The sequence below is a fragment of the Oncorhynchus masou genome, chromosome 18 (assembly GCF_036934945.1).
Source record: "Oncorhynchus masou masou isolate Uvic2021 chromosome 18, UVic_Omas_1.1, whole genome shotgun sequence".
Classification (NCBI taxonomy): domain Eukaryota; kingdom Metazoa; phylum Chordata; class Actinopteri; order Salmoniformes; family Salmonidae; genus Oncorhynchus; species Oncorhynchus masou.
The window spans coordinates 49771808-49788671 of NC_088229.1; the positions used below are offsets into that span (position 1 = coordinate 49771808).

The 16864-nt window shown below is 43.4% G+C and overlaps 1 protein-coding gene across 3 annotated transcripts in view; it reads right to left on the reverse strand.

The window, feature by feature from the left end:
• LOC135504738 (transient receptor potential cation channel subfamily M member 4-like) overlaps positions 1–16864 on the reverse strand; it is a 108806-nt gene that overhangs the window by 50559 nt on the left and 41383 nt on the right. For all 3 annotated transcript variants that reach the window (XM_064923560.1, XM_064923559.1, XM_064923561.1), the window contains 8 exons: positions 13422–13543; positions 11421–11717; positions 8567–8668; positions 8066–8324; positions 6571–6716; positions 6221–6333; positions 5841–5942; positions 167–213 (listed from right to left, as the gene is read on the reverse strand). In XM_064923560.1, the coding sequence (XP_064779632.1) occupies positions 167–213; positions 5841–5942; positions 6221–6333; positions 6571–6716; positions 8066–8324; positions 8567–8668; positions 11421–11717; positions 13422–13543 (1188 nt within the window). The remainder of the gene's footprint in view (positions 1–166; positions 214–5840; positions 5943–6220; positions 6334–6570; positions 6717–8065; positions 8325–8566; positions 8669–11420; positions 11718–13421; positions 13544–16864) is intronic.

A 16864-nucleotide genomic window follows, 5' to 3' on the forward strand; every position in this document is an offset into this window, starting at 1 on the left:
GTATGCTGATGAAATGTGGCAATTAAGAACCTATGACTTGATGGGTTTGTATGGCTTGGTAGATTTGCAGTGTATGAAGCTATATATATCTTCAACTAAAAAGAAGTGAGGGACATTGGAGAAAATAGGGAAATGGAGATATGAGGGAACGTAATATTTTGCTCACCTTTTAGATGATATCTGGGACTATTAGGACCCTGTGTATGATGTTCACTGAAGTAAAAATATAATATTGCAATGAGGCATTACAGTGATGTCCATTCACATACTCAGTGTTTTCCACAAGCACATGGAGTAGCCAGCCAAATAGAAAAATGTGCCCATTTGATTTTTGCAGAACAAGTTGTATTTTGCTATCCTTTGGTACATTCTAATGCCTTGATTCCATTCGAAACTCACAGCGAAAATATTGAATACTTTATTGAATTTGTTGTGGTACTGTTTTTAAATTAATGAAACTATATTAATACAGTGTATTGTTAGTTTTGGATAAAAAACAGCTGTGGTGGAAGCATCATGTTATTGAGTATGCTTGTCACCGGCAGGGACTGGGGAGTTTGTTAGGATAAAATAAATATGAAAGGAGCAAAGCCCAGGTAAAATGTTACAGGACAATGTTCTGAAAACCTAACTCTCAGAAGGGCTTTATTTTTCTTCTGTAAAATTACACAAGTTGTTATGTAAAATACACACCAGAATGGCTTTCCAAGAGGTGTTGAGTGTTCCTGAGGGGTGTGGTCTCAGTCTACACGTGACAAATAAATCAAGTTTGACTTGATCCCCATACAAATTTACTGTTGTTGAGCAATTTTTTGACAAAAACGTTGGATATATTACCCTAAGACTTGTATAAAGTTGGTAGAATCTTAATGAAAATGATTCACAGCTGTACTGGATGCCAAAGGTGCTTTCACCAAATGTTAACTCAGAGGGGTGGAGAATTACTGATATTTCAGGGGGGCGGGGTTCTATAACTTTCTTTCAGGTTGTGTAGATTTGTAGAGAAAAAATTAAATCTAAAATAGATTTTTTAAGGCAGCAAAATGTTTGTTTTTTTAAATTAAAGGGGTGTAGACTTTCTAAATCAAATCAAATTTTATTTGTCACATACACATGGTTAGCATATGTTAATGCGAGTGTAGCGAAATGCTTGTGCTTCTAGTTCCGACAATTCAGTAATAACCAACGAGTAATCTAGCTAACAATTCCAAAACTACTACCTTATACACATAAGTGTAAAGGGATAAAGAATATGTACATAAAGATATATGAATGAGTGATGGTACAGAGCAGCATAGGCAAGATGCAGTAGATGGTATCGAGTACAGTATATACGTATGAGATGAGTATGTAAACAAAGTGGCATAGTTATTAAAGTGGCTAGTGATACATGTATTATATAAAGATGCAGTAGATGATATAGAGTACAGTATATACGTATACATATGAGATGAATAATGTAGGCTATGTAAACATTATATAAGGTAGCATTGTTTAAAGTGGCTAGTGATATATTTTACATAATTTCCCATCAATTCCCATTATTAAAAGTGGCTGGAGTTGAGTCAGTGTGTTGGCAGCAGCCACTCATTGTTAGTGGTTGCTGTTTAACAGTCTGATGGCTTGAGATAGTAGCTGTTTTTCAGTCTCTCGGTCCCAGCTTTGATGCACCTGTACTGACCTCGCCTTCTGGATGGTAGCGGGGTGAACAGGCAGTGGCTCGGGTGGTTGTTGTCCTTGATGATCTTTATGGCCTTCCTGTAACATCGGGTGGTGTAGGTGTCCTGGAAGGCAGGTAGTTTGCCCCCGGTGATGCGTTGTGCAGACCTCACTACCCTATGGAGAGCCTTACGGTTGGGGGCGGAGCAGTTGCCGTACCAGGCGGTGATACAGCCCGCCAGGATGCTCTCGATTGTGCATCTGTAGAAGTTTGTGAGTGCTTTTGGTGACAAGCCAAATTTCTTCAGCCTCCTGAGGTTGGAGTGGCACTGCTGCGCCTTCTTCACGATGCTGTCTGTGTGGGTGGACCAATTCAGTTTGTCTGTGATGTGTATGCCCAGGAACTTAAAACTCACTACCCTCTCCACTACTGTGCCATCGATGTGGATAGGGGGGTGTTCCCTCTGCTGTTTCCTGAAGTCCACAATCATCTCCTTAGTTTTGTTGACGTTGAGTGTGAGGTTATTTTCCTGACACCACACTCCGAGGGCCCTCACCTCCTCCCTGTAGGCCGTCTCGTCGTTGTTGGTAATCAAGCCTACCACTTGTGTTGTCCGCAAACTTGATGATTGAGTCGGAGGCGTGCGGGCCACGCAGTCGTGGGTGAACAGGGAGTACAGGAGAGGGCTCAGAACGCACCCTTGTGGGGCCCCAGTGTAGAGGAGGGTGGAGATGTTGTTGCCTACCCTCACCACCTGGGGGCGGCCCGTCAGGAAGTCCAGTACCCAGTTGCACAGGGCGGGGTCGGGACCCAGGGTCTCGAGCTTGATGATGAGCTTGGAGGGTACTATGGTGTTAAATGACGAGCTGTAGTCGATGAACGGCATTCTCACATAGGTATTCCTCTTGTCCAGATGGGTTAGGGCAGTGTGCAGTGTGGTTGAGATTGCATCGTCTGTGGACCTATTTGGGCGGTAAGCAAATTGGAGTGGGTCTATGGTGTCCGGTAGGGTGGAGGTGATATGGTCCTTAACTAGTCTCTCAAAGCACTTCATGATGACGGAAGTGAGTGCTACGGGGCGGTAGTCGTTTAGCTCAGTTACCTTAGCTTTCTTGGGAACAGGAACAATGGTGGCCCTCTTGAAGCATGTGGGAACAGCAGACTGAGATAGGGATTGATTGAATATGTCCGTAAACACACCAGCCAGCTGGTCTGCGCATCCTCTGAGGGCGCGGCTGGGGATGCCGTCTGGGCCTGCAGCCTTGCGAGGGTTAACACGTTTAAATGTTTTACTCACCTCGGCTGCAGTGAAGGAGAGTCCGCATGTTTTCATTGCAGGCCGTGTCAGTGGCACTGTATTTTCCTCAAAGCGGGCAAAAAAGTTATTTAGTCTGCCTGGGAGCAAGACATCCTGGTCCGTGACTGGGCTGGTTTTCTTTTTGTAATCCGTGATTGACTGTAGACCCTGCCACATACCTCTTGTGTCTGAGCCGTTGAATTGAGATTCTACTTTGTCCCTATACTGACGCTTAGCATTTTTTGATTGCCTTGCGGAGGGAATAGCTGCACTATTTGTATCCGGTCATGTTTCCAGTCACCTTGCCCTGATTAAAAGCAGTGTTCGCGCTTTCAGTTTCACGCGAATGCTGCCATCAATCCACGGTTTCTAGTTTGGGAATGTTTTAATCGTTGCTATGGGAACGACATCTTCAACGCACGTTCTAATGAACTCGCACACCGAATCAACGTATTCGTCAATGTTGTTGTCTGACGCAATACGAAACATATCCCAGTCCACGTGATGGAAGCAGTCTTGGAGTGTGGAATCAGATTGGTCGGACCAGCGTTGGACAGACCTCAGCGTGGGAGCTTCTTGTTTTAGTTTGTAGGCAGGGATCAACAAAATGGAGTCGTGGTCAGCTTTTCCGAAAGGAGGGCGGGGCAGGGCCTTATATGCATCGCGGGAGTTAGAATAACAATGATCCAAGGTTTTTCCAGCCCTGGTTGCGCAATCGATATGCTGATACAATTTAGGGAGTCTTGTTTTCAGATTAGTCTTGTTAAAATCCCCAGCTACAATGAATGCAGCCTCAGGATGTATGGATTCAAGTTTGCAAAGAGTCAAATAAAGTTCGTTCAGAGCCGTCGATGTGTCTGCTTGGGGGGAATATATACCGCTGTGATTATGATCAAAGAGAATTCTCTTGGTAGATAATGCGGTCGACATTTGATTGTGAGGAATTCTAAATCAGGTGAACAGAAGGATTTGAGTTACTGTATGTTTCTGTGATCACACCACGTCTCGTTAGCCATAAGGCATACGCCCCCGCCCCTCTTCTTACCAGAAAGATGTTTGTTTCTGTCGGCGCGATGCGTGGAGAAACCCGCTGGCTGCACCGACTCCGATAGCATCTCTCCAGTGAACCATGTTTCCGTGAAGCAAAGAACGTTACAGTCTCTGGAATGCTACCCTTGCTCGGATTTCATCAACCTTGTTGTCAAGAGACTGGACATTGGCGAGAAGAATGCTAGGGAGTGGTGCACGATGTGCCCGTCTCCGGAGTCTGACCAGAAGACCGCCTCGTTTCCATCTTTTACGAAGTCGTTTTTTTGGGTCGGCGGCTGGGATCCATTCCGTTGTCCTGGGTGAAAGGCAGAACACAGGATCCGCTTTGCGAAAGTCATATTCTTGGTCGTACTGATGGTGAGTTGACGCTGCTCTTATATTCAGTAGTTCTTCTCGTTTGTATGTAATGAAACCTAAGATGACCTGGGGTACTAATGTAAGAAATAACACGTAAAAAAACTAAAAACTGCATAGTTTCCTAGGAACGCGAAGCGAGGCGGCCATCTCTGTCGGCGCCGGAAGCACTGTATATCAAAAATACAAACTACATCTTAGTTCACTTGTCCTGATGTGATACCATGGACATATAACTGCGTTGTATGATTTATGAATGGCAAGGATGAGATCAACTTTATTCAGTCAGTTCGACAACTTTTATAAGAAATGAGTCAAGCTTGCTGTTCGTCAATCAAAGCAGTGTAAAGAGCATATGTGCCACCCCTCCATGGCTGCATATGAAACACGCCAGGGTTCAATGTTAACTTTTTTATCAATTGGCCGGTCGGGCCAGTAGGTCAAAATCTACTGGCCCAAACAGAATTTCTACTGTCCCAGACATGGTGTAGTTCTTTAATGGATTCACAGGCCCAGCATGTCTTCACTGGCCCCAGGTCATCGTTGATGGCAGACACTGCACGCAAAACAAAATAAATGAATGTGCCAGAAAACAATAGCCTAAGTGGATTTCGACTCATCGTTACCACATTATATGGGACATACAAATTCCTCAAATTATATGGGACATGCAAATTCATGCCCTCTCCCTCCATGTAAAGAATTTTGACTGCAACCACAGCACACACAACAGGTTACCAGGTACCGGGAGGCGGGACAGACAGCATACTGGGCACAGACATCAATTCAACGTCTATTCCATGTTGGTTCAAAGTTGATGCGAACAAAGTTGATTAAAGCAGTGTGTGCCCAGTGAGAGCAGACTGTCAAACCAGTAGTGTTTCCCTGTAATCGCTCACTTTGTGACTGACAGGCACCTGTCCTATCAATAGATCGCAATTTTTTTATTTATTGAACTAGCTAAGTCAGTTAAGAACAAATTCTTATATACAATGACGGCCTACCCCGCCCAAACCCGGACGACGCTGGGCCAATTGTGCACCGCCCTATGGGACTCCCAATCACGGCCGGATGTGATACAGCCTGGATTCGACCCAGGGACTGTAGTGACACCTCTTGCACTACGATGCAGTGCCTTAGACTGCTGCACCACTCGGGAGCAATTAGACGCATATTGTTCATTCTAGTGGGAGAGGGCTCCGCAAAACTTTTTCTGACTAGTGAATTGAAAAGTAGCCTAATTAATTTAAGTGGAAAAAGTAGCCGGCTGAAAATGAGTCTAATCAGCTGTATAGCCAACAACCGGCACTAGTGGAAAACACTGCATACTTGCATATTACCAAATGTTATAGTAGGTATATTTACATGCAAACACATAACAGGTGCACACAACACAGACAAGTACGCAAACGTGGTGAGACATACAGTATGTACACAATTTAACACACAATGTAAATGCATTTTTAGAGGGAGAGTTACATGTGCTTGATGTCAGAGAAGGAGAAAATCGTTTCTCCATAAAGGCTGTCATTGTCTCTTCCCTGTGCAACCTCATCAGGCTTGCCCGGCTCCTCCAATTCCCTGTGAAAGACAAAGTTTAAAGTATAAATAACATTGAAACTAAGGTACTGAGGGCCAAATCCTAACCTTTGACATCAATGCATGATTTACGTAATCAGCGACTTAATCCCACACATTGCTAGTGATAAGAGGGAGAAGCAGAAAGAAAAGCACACAGAAAGAAAAGAGTTTCCATACACAAATTGATATTCACTTTTAATCAAGGACTAGGCTTAATCTGGGTCAGAAAAACAGACACTCCCAGACAGAGGTGGATGTGGAGGAGGTACTAAAGGTACCTGAAGGAGATGAGCTGGGTGTACATCAGAACGGGACAGAAGAAGGTGAGGAGGAGTTTCCACACTTCCGTGCTCCTCTTCATATCCCCCCACCAGATCTGAGACAGGAGAGACTGGGGGGGGGGGGCACATAGAGATGTCGAGGTTTGCAATTTATTCAATCTATTGTAGCCTATGTCATGTTATGCTCCTGTATATAACTTCAAATGTACATGGTTACATTCTATGCACTGGAGCATCCAAGACGCAGTGAAATATGATTACAGACGGTGAAAAGAATACACTAGTTGAAATGTTTTGTTTAATTAGAAGGCAGAATAGGCCAGCCAGCCAGACAGACACAGACAGACCTGTACTCCATCGTGGCTGAAGAAGAGGCGGGCGTCGGCGGCCATGCCCATCTTTAGACAGGTGGTCCCTCCCCATACGGGAGACTTCCTGATCAGCAGGGTGAAGGAGCGACTCTCACTGCTCTGGTAACACTTACTGAATACATCTACAGAGACGGATTTAAAGGTCTACATTAATTTAGCGATGCAGATCCGGTTTTGGACATGTGTGAAATCCCCTCCATGCCCATCATGAAACAAGAGATGAGAACATCTGTGAATATCGGTGAACCAAAATATCGGTTTGTTTTCCATTTCATATGTTCAAAATCCAATCCCATCTTTACCTTAGGCCTAGTATAACGAAGGCTGGTTCAACAGCAATTTTATGATATCATTAGATTTGACATTTGTTGTTTTAATATGTTATTAAAACCGAAAATGATTCAAAAAATTCAAAATCCCCCAAAAATTTGGAAGTGTGGAAGTGGAAGTGTGTATGCGATCTGTAAGATGGTTCCAATGTTTATAAAAGATTCTATTTGGGAGCAAGTTGCCTTGTCTGAATTATATGCCCATAGGGAACAATTATTGTGAGTAGACATTTCTCCTTTCTCTTTATATTGGATCTTTATCCAGCTCCTGTGAAAAGTTAGGATATACGTAAAACCCTCCATAGTCTAAGTTGCCTTGTCTGAGTTATACGCCCACAGCAAACATTTATGGTGTCTGGAACTGTATTTAGTCTATTTAAAACAAGTTTTTATTTTGTTTTTATTAGAATTTGATTCGAATTATATACATAGTCTTTTTAGGCCTTAGCAATAGCCGAGTGAATTTAATCTTGCTCATTGACTACGTTTGGCATGTCCACAGACTGCAATTTACAGTTGGCCTAGCCCATATATCAGTGCGAATGCTATAGCATAAGTTTAACAATGTATTTCCAAATTGAAACAATGCAATTACAACGTGGACTGCAAACATCTTCAATATGTTTTGTAAATATGGGGCAGGCTATTTAACGAACTAGGCTATAACAGACTAACATTCGAATTAGAGTTGATGACAACGCAATACATGAAAGACCGTAAATACAAACTTGAAGCAACCACATTATTTAGCCATGGAGCAGGTTCTGATTGGCCAGTGAGAGGCCAAGCCACGACACACCCACAAATAGTTTATTCATCAAAACCTAGCCCTTTCGCGCCACCTTCAGCAACTGCGTCCAGAATTATGATTGTGAAAATAGCAACATTATTTCTGGCATAGCCCCGAACCTACAGTAAAGCGCTACCAACAGCGCTTAGATTTACCATTGCGTTAGGGTTGTTAAAATAGAGCCCCTGGTCTCCGGCGGGGAGTCACATGTGAGATGAGAGCGAGGAGTGTTACCACTTCACCAGGCTCTGCACTGTTTTCCGCTTTTCAACCTTTATGAAATGATGAAATAACACCTTCTCCATTATCACTTTTCATGTTTCTATTAAAAAAAGGTATCCTCTCGTCTCACCGTGAGCCAGGTTCTCGAACCTCTGCGCTAGCTCCTTCATGGCCAGCTTGTTCTCCGTCTCGCTCTCCAGCTTGGACAGCTCCCTTAGGATCTTACAGCCGCTCAGAGCACTGAGGACCGACTCGCCTGCCATCTCCCAGAAGAAAACGGCCATGTCTTTGCGGTTCTGCAGCACAGCCCAGACGAAGAGACTAGCCCAGGGAAAGAGACAGCGCCTGTCCTGGTACACACAGTCACCCCGCAACAGCTTACTCACACGCTGAGAGACAGGGTGATGGGGATGGCGAGGGGGGAGAGAGAGAGAGAGAGAGAGAGAGATGATTGGGGTGAGTTCCAATAAAGAAGTTAAGTATCTTGGACCAAATATGCAATTTAATTTACACGTATCAAAGTACAAAGCCCACAAAGAGTGAATACAAGGAGAAAATTGAGGGAAATGAAGAAAAATAAACTATGCAAAAGGAAAGAAAGACAAAGGAAAATCTATGTTATTGAGAGTACCCTGAGAGCCTTTCTCTGGGAGGAGATGTTCTCCAGTTCCAGTGGTGAGTGGTAAAATGGCTGACACACATCCCCCATCAAGTCCTCCAGGACTCTCGACACCTGAGAAGAAAGGGAGAGAGGACATGGTGGTGGAGAAGATAGAGGGGGAATCATTGGCATTAATATGGAGTTGGCCCCCCCTTTGCTGCTATAACAGCCTCCACTCTTCTGGGAAGGCTTTCCACTAGATGTTGGAATATTGATGCAGGGACTGGTTTCCATTCAGCCAAGAGCATTAGTGAGGTCCGGGGGGCACTGATGTTGGGCGATTAGTCCTGGCTCACAGTCAGCGTTCCAATTCATACCAAAGGTGTTTAATGGGGTTGAGGTCAGGGCTCTGTGCAGGCCAGTCAACTTCTTCCACACAGATCTCGACAAACCATTTCTGTATGGACCTAGCTTTGTGCACAAGGGCATTGTCATGCTGAAACAGGAAAGTGCCTTCCCCAAACTGTCGCCACAAAGTTGGAGGCACATAATCGAATGTCAATGTATGCTGCAGTGTTAAGATTTCCCTTCACTGGAACTAAGGGGCCTAGCCCGAACCATGAAAAACAGCCCCAGACCATTATTCTTCCTCCACCAAACTTCACATTTGGCACTATGCATTGGGGCAGGTTGTGTTGTCCTGGCATTCGCCAAAACCAGATGTCTGTCAGACTCCCAGATGGTGAAGCGTGATTCATCACTCCAGAGCACGTGTTTCCACTGCTCCTGAGTCCAATAGAGTCGAGCTTTACATCACTCCAGCGGACGCTTGGCATTACACATGGTGATCTTAGACATGAGTGCGGCTGCTTGGCCATGGAAACCCATTTCATTAAGCTCCAGGTGAGTTTGGAACTTGGTAGTGAATGTTGCAACCGAGGACAGACAATTTTTACGTACAGCACGCGTCAGCACACGGCGGTCCCATTCTGTGAGCTTGTGTGGCCTTCCACTTCGTGGCTGAGGCGTTGTTGCTACTCGATGTTTCCACTTCACAATAACAGCACTTACAGTTTACCGGGGCATCTCTAGTAGGGCAGAAATGTGACAATATGACTCCTTGGCATCTTGAAAGTCACTGAGCTCCTCAGTAAGGCCATTCTACTGCCAATGTTTGTCTATGGAGATTTCATGGCTGTATGCTCAATTTTATACATCTGTCATCAACAGGTGTGGCTGAAACAGCAGAATCCACTAATTTGAAGGGGTGTCAACATACTTTTGTATACAGAGCATTCGGAAATAATTATTTTCGGTTACAACCTTAATCTAAAATGTTTCTCATCAATTTGCACGCAATACCCCATAATGACAAAGTGAAACTAGGATTTTAGACATTTTCTGCAAATTCATTAAATAAAATAACAGAAATACCTTATTTAAGTATTCAGACCCTTTGCTATGAGACTCAAAATTGAACTCATGTGCATCCTGTTTCCATTGATCATCCTTGAGATGTTTCTACAACTTGATTGGAGTCCACCCGTGGTAAATTAAATTGATTGGACATGATTTGGAAGGGCACACTCCTGTCTATATAAGGTCCCACAGTTGACAGTGCACGTTAGAGAAAAAACCAAGCCATGAGGTTGAAGGAATTCTCCATAGAGCTCTGAGAGAGGATTGTGTCGAGGCACAGATCTGAGGAAGGGTACCAAAAAATGTCTGCAGCATTGAAGGTCCCCAAGAACACAGTGGCCTACTTCATTCTTAAATGAAAGAAGTTTGGAACCACCAATACTTTTCCTAGACTTGGCCTCCCAGCCAAACTGAGAAATCGGGGGAGAAGGCCCTTGGTTAAGGAGGTTAACAACAACCTGATAGTAACTCTGGCAATGCTCCAGAGGTCCTCTGTGGAGATGGGAGAAACTTCCAGAAGGACAACCATCTCTGCAGCACTCCACCAATCAGGCCTTTATGGAAGAGTGGCCAGACGGAAGCCGCTCCGAAAAAGGCACATGACAGCCTGCTTGGAGTTTGCCAAAAGGCACCTAAAAACTAACAGAACATGAGAAACAAGATTCTCTGGTCTGATGAAACCAAGATGGAACTCTTTGGCCTGAATGCCAAGCATCACGTCTGGAGGAAACCTGGCACCATCCCTACCGGTGAAGCATGGTGGTGGCAGCATCATGCTGTGGGGATGTTTTTCAGTGGCAGGGCCTAGGAGACAAGGTAGTATCGAGGGAAAGATGAACGGAGCAAAGTACAGAGAGATCCTTGATGAAAACCTGCTCCAGAGCGCTCAGGACCTCAGACTGGGGCGAAGGTTCACCTTCCAACAGGACAACGACTGGCACACAGCCAACACAACACAGGAGTGGCTTTGGGACAAGTCTCTGAATGTACTTGAGGAGCACAGCCAGAGCCCATACTTGAACCCGATCGAACATCTCTAGAGAGACCTGAAAATAGCTGTGCAGCGACGCTCCCCATCCAACCTGACAGAGCTTGAGAGGATCTGCAGAGAAGAACGGGAGAAACAACCCCAATAAAGGGGTGTCAAGCTTGAAGCGACATACCCAAGAAGAATCGAGGCTGTAATCGCTGCTAAAGGTGCTTCAGCAAAGTACTGACTAAAGGGTCTGAATACTTATGTCAATTTTATTGTTTTTAATAAACTTGCAAAAATGTCTTAATCTGTTTTTGCTTTTTATTATGGGGTATTGTGTGTAGATTGATGAGGGGGAAAAAAACTATTGAATCCATTTTAGAATAAGGCTGCAACAAAATGTGTAAAAAGTCAATACTTTCTGAATGCACTGTATATGTAGTGTACTTGTTTTAGTAAATTTTTATAAAATGTACTCATTTCATCTCTTACCTCAAATAAACTGAACTTATTCGCAGGCCGCCGCCCCCCTGGCGGCCCACCAGACCCTTTGGTGGGAGAGACATCCGGCAGCATGGCCTGCGAGCCTGTCATACCCTGGCGCTCCCCTAGGCGGCGCTGCAGCAGGACGTAGGCTAGAGAGCTATCTGCCACCGAGCGGTAGAGGCTCTCCAGCCGCCCATAGGTCAGGTAGTCTAGGATGTTGAGTCCGTTCTCGGTGAAGAGGCGCACGAATTGTGGCTTGTCATTGACCAACGCGTCCGTCATGGAGTCCTCCAAGTCCTGGTACTGCAAGGGGGTTAGGGAGGTTGAGAGGTCAAAGGTGAGAGGTAACAGAACAAAAATGTGTGTTTCTTATTGTACAATTTCAGGTAGTCCCTCCCTTGTTTTCTTCCACGTGATACCAATGGGCGGCAGGTAGCCTAGTGGATAGAACATTGGGCCAGTAATCGAAAACTTGCTAGTTCGAATCACCAAGGTAAAGAATGTGTTGATGTACCTTTGAGCAAGGCCCTGCAAGGCCCCTTAACCCTGTTTGCTCCAGGGTTGCCGTTGATAATGGTAGGCCCTGGCTGTGACCCCACTTTCCGAGGGTGTCTCAGGGGGATTTGGGATATGCCACAAAAACATTTAATACACGCTTGTGCATGTGTGAAATAGGAAAAATGTAAACATTCTCCTATATTGACTAATGATCACTGCAGTCTACGAATACAGTATCATGGGAGCTACCTTACTGTGCATGAGATGATCATGTCCTCTACACTGCCCCCCCCCTCCCCCCCACACAGAACAGCCTTAATTAATCCGGCATGTACTCTACAAGATGTCGAAAGAGTTCCACAGGGATGCTGCTCATGTTGACTCCAATGCTTACCACAGTTGTGTCAAGTTGGCTGGATATCCTTTGGGTGGTAGACCATTCTTGATACACACAGGAAACTGTTAAGCATGAAATACCCAGCAGCGTTGCAGTTCTTGACAAAAACCGATGTGCCTGGCACCTACTATCAAACCCTGTTCAAAGACACAAATCTTTTCTCTTGCCAATTCATCCTCTGAATGGCAAACATACACAATCCATGTCTCAATTGTCTTCCTTTCATCTACACTAACGGAAGTGGATTTAACAAGTGACAATACGGGATCACAGCTTTCACCTGGATTTACCTGGTCAGTCTATGTCATGGAAAGAGTAGGTGTTCTTAATGTTTTGTATACTCAGTGTATGTACAAACCTACAATGAAATGGCACATAAACTTGAATCTGATGGAACAGGTCTTTGACAGCTGCTGTATAGATGGAACAGGCTGGGTCTTCCAAAGCCTTTGTGGCTAAAGTAGTGTATTATTTCTCTCGACAATGCACTCACACACCACTTGTAAAACAGTGCTCGCGCACAGAAAATCAGCATTCACACATCAATGTTAAAGTTGTTAATCTCTCGTGGCTGGAAGAGAGAAATTATCTACTACTAAGTTCTCTGTGGAGAAAATCTTTTTTTTTTTTTTAAGTGAAAGTATTGAGAAACCCTGTCCCAATTTGATCCCCTCCATTTCCCAATCCTCCTAGACCTCTGATAGGCTTGGTGGAATTTTCACAATAGTGCATTGGGCCTAAACCAGGGATCAACAACTAGATTCAGCCATTCAACAATTATTTTCTTGAGCAGATGGTCAGGGGGCCAGAATATAATTATAAATAATTTGTAGATGGCAAATTGACCACAAGAAGCCCAAACATATATAATGTTTGACTACAACATAATAATATAAAACTTTGCTTACATTTGTAAACAATCACGTTTCTCTCCATTATGTGTGGAACACTTGGGAACACCTTTCTTAAATGAATATCACTTGGAGCTGATTTCCTGGTGTTTTGAGTCTATTATGTCCCCCCCAAAAACTTTGGGAATTCAGACCGTGTGCAGCCAGTTGGGGAATCCTGGCCTAGGGTCTAGGGGTTGATTGGGAACATGAGTGTCTCACCCTCCAGTGGATGTCTCCATTGAAGAGCTCACTCTTGGCGATGTCCACTCTGTTCCAGGTAACCGCCAGCTTCAGCTCCTCAGTGTAGGGGCTGGCTTCACTTGACACACGCTGTTTACTCGCTGACACACACACGTGCAAAGAGACACGCATAGACACAGAGAGACAGACAGACACACACACACACACACACACACAAACACACACACATCATGACTTAAGGATACTGTACACATACAGTACCAGTCAAAAGTTTGGAAACACCTACTCATTCAAAGGTTTTTCTTAATTTGTAGTATTTTCTACATTGTAGAATAATAGTGAAGACATCAAAACTATGAAATAGCACAAATAGAATCATGTTAAGCAAATATAAAAAAATATATTTTATATTTGAGATTCTTCAAAGTAGCCACCCTTTGCCTTAATGACAGCTTTGCAGACTCTAGCCATTCTCTCAACCAGCTTCAAGAGGTAGTCACCTGGAATGCATTTCAATTAACAGGTGTGCCTTGTTAAAAGTTATATAGTGGAATTTCTTTCCTTCTTAATGTGTTTGAGCCAATCAGTTGTGTTGTGACAAGGTTGGTGTGGTATACAGAAGATGGTATTTTACCAAATAAGGCTAAGCCCATATTATGGCAAGAACAGCTCAAATAACAAAGAGAAATGACAGTCCATCATTACTTTAAGAAAGAAGGTCAGTCAATGCGGAAATTTCAAGTACATTGAAAGTTTCTTCAAGTGCAGTTGCAAAAACCATCAACCGCTATGATGAAACTGGCTCTCATGAGGACCGCCACAGGAAAGGAAAGCCCAGAGTTACCTCTGCTGCAGAGGATAAGTTCATTAGAGTTAACTGCACCTCAGATTGTAGCCCAAATAAATGCTTCACAGAGTTCATGTAACAGACACATCTCAATATCAACTGTTCAGAGGAGACTGAGTGAATCAGGCCTTCGTGGAAGAATGGCTGCAAAGAAACCACTACTAAAGGACACCAATAAGAATAAGAGACTTACTTGGGCCAAGAAACACCAGCAATGGACATTAGGCCAGTGGAAATCTGTCCTTTGGTATGATGAGTCCAAATGTGAGATTTTTGGTTCCAACCACTGTCTTTATGAGACACAGAGTAGGTGAACAGATGATCTTCGCAAGTGTGGTTCCCACCATGGGGCAAGGAGGAGGTGTGATGTTGGGGTGCTTTGCTGGTGACACTGTCAGTGATTTATTTAGAATTCAAGGCACACTTAACCAGCATGGTTATCACAGCTTTCTGCAGAGATATGTCATCCCATCTGGTTTGCGCTTAGTGGGACAATAAGTCGTTTTTCAACAGGACAATGACCCAACACACCTCCAGGCTGTGTAAGGGCTATTTGACCAAGGAGAGTGATGGAGTGCTGCATCAGATGACCTGGCCTCCACAATCACCCGAGTTCAACCTAATTGAGATGGTTTGGGATGAGTTGGACTGCAGAGTGAAGGAAAAGCAGCCAACAAGTGTGGGAACTCCTTCAAGACTGTTGGAAAAGCATTCCAGGTGAAGATGTTTGAGAGAACGCCAAGAGGGGGCAAAGCTGTCATCAAGGCAAAGGGTGGCAACTTTGAAGAATCACAAATCTAAAATATATTTAGATTTTTTTTAACACGTTTTTTTGGTTACAACGTGATTTCATGTGTTATTTCATAGTTTTGATGTCTTCACTATTATTCTACAATGTAGAAAACAGTAAAAATATAGAAAAACCCTCAAATGAGTAGGTGTGTCCAAACTTTTGACTGGTACTGTACATTACATCCACCATAATGTCAGACAAAGATGTCTATTATAATGTCAAGACAACATAATTACCTTGAACGCCTAACATCTTTAGTTCTGTCATGACTGCAATTCATCGAATAATTACCTACTACATTTAATTATTACTCAATGAAATTAATCATGTAACAATTAACTCATTAGGAATTTGGGGCCCACGAGATTTATTTAACTGATTCATTTAATCAATCAGTTACCATTTCCCGAATGAACTCAAGAATATATCGATATCATACCAGTCATCAATCAATAATTTCCTCATATCAGTCTCATTCTGAACGTCGTTGATTTCGTAAATCTGCGCGAACCATAACCTAAGTGATGAATCGATGCACAAATTGGCTTAATTATTTATTTACAAACATACTGTGGCGGGGCGGGCGCAGTGCGTGCTAAACAAGGTTGCCAGGTGCACGGTGTTTTACTCCGACACATTGGTGTGGCTGGCTTCCGGGTTGGATGCGCGCTGTATTAAGAAGCAGTGCGGCTTGGCTGGGTTGTGTATCGGAGGACGCATGACTTTCAACCTTCGTCCCTCCCGAGCCCGTACGGGAGTTGTAGCGATGAGACAAGATAGCAGCTACTAAAACAATTGGATACCACGAAATTGGTGAGAAAACGGGGTAAAATTCAACAAAACAAAAAAAAAAAAAAAAATTGTCTGTGAGTATAACAGAACTGATATTGCAGGCGAAACCCTGAGGAAAATCAAAGCAGGAAGTAGCTTCTATTTTGAAAATTCCATGTTCCATAGCCTCCCTTTGCTCCATTTAAAGGGATATGAACCAGATTCCCTTTCCTATCGCTTCCTCAACAGTCTTCAGACATAGTTTCAGGCTTTTGTTTTGAAAAATGAGCCAGAACGATAACATCGCGTCAAGTGGTCACATGAGTTTTGCTCGTGCAACAGAGTTTGGATAGGTATTGCTTTTCCCTCTCCTACTGTGAAAGACATTTGCGGTTGATATATTATCAATTATATATTTTAAAAACAACCTTGAGGATTGATTATAAAAAAACATTTGACATGTTTCTGTGGACATTATGGAAACTATTTGGAATTTGTCTGCGTTGGTTTGACCGCTCTATCTTGTGGATTTCTGAACATAACGCGACAAAACAAACGGAGGTATTTTGGATCTAAAAATAATCTTTATGGAACAAAAGGAACATTTGTTGTGTAACTGGGAGTCTCGTGAGTGAAAACATCCGAAGATCAAAGGTAAACGATTAATTTGTTTGCTTTTCTGATTTTTGTGACCGAGCTACCTGATGCTAAGTGTACTTAATGTTTTATCGTGCGATCGATAAACTTACACAAACGCTTGGATTGCTTTCGCTGTAAAGCATAATTTCAAAATCTGACAGGACAGGTGGATTAACAAAAGGCTAAGCTGTGTTTTCCTATATTGCACTTGTGATTTCATGAATATAAATATTTATAGTAATATTTATTGTATGTAGCACTATGCTATTCAGCGGTTGTTGATGACACTTATCCCGATATCGGGATTGCAGCCATAACAAGTTAAGGAGAAGTGGATCTAAAATTCCAGTTGTATCTTTTAGCAATGTTTATTATGAGTATTTCTGTAAATTGACGTGGCTCTCTGCAAAA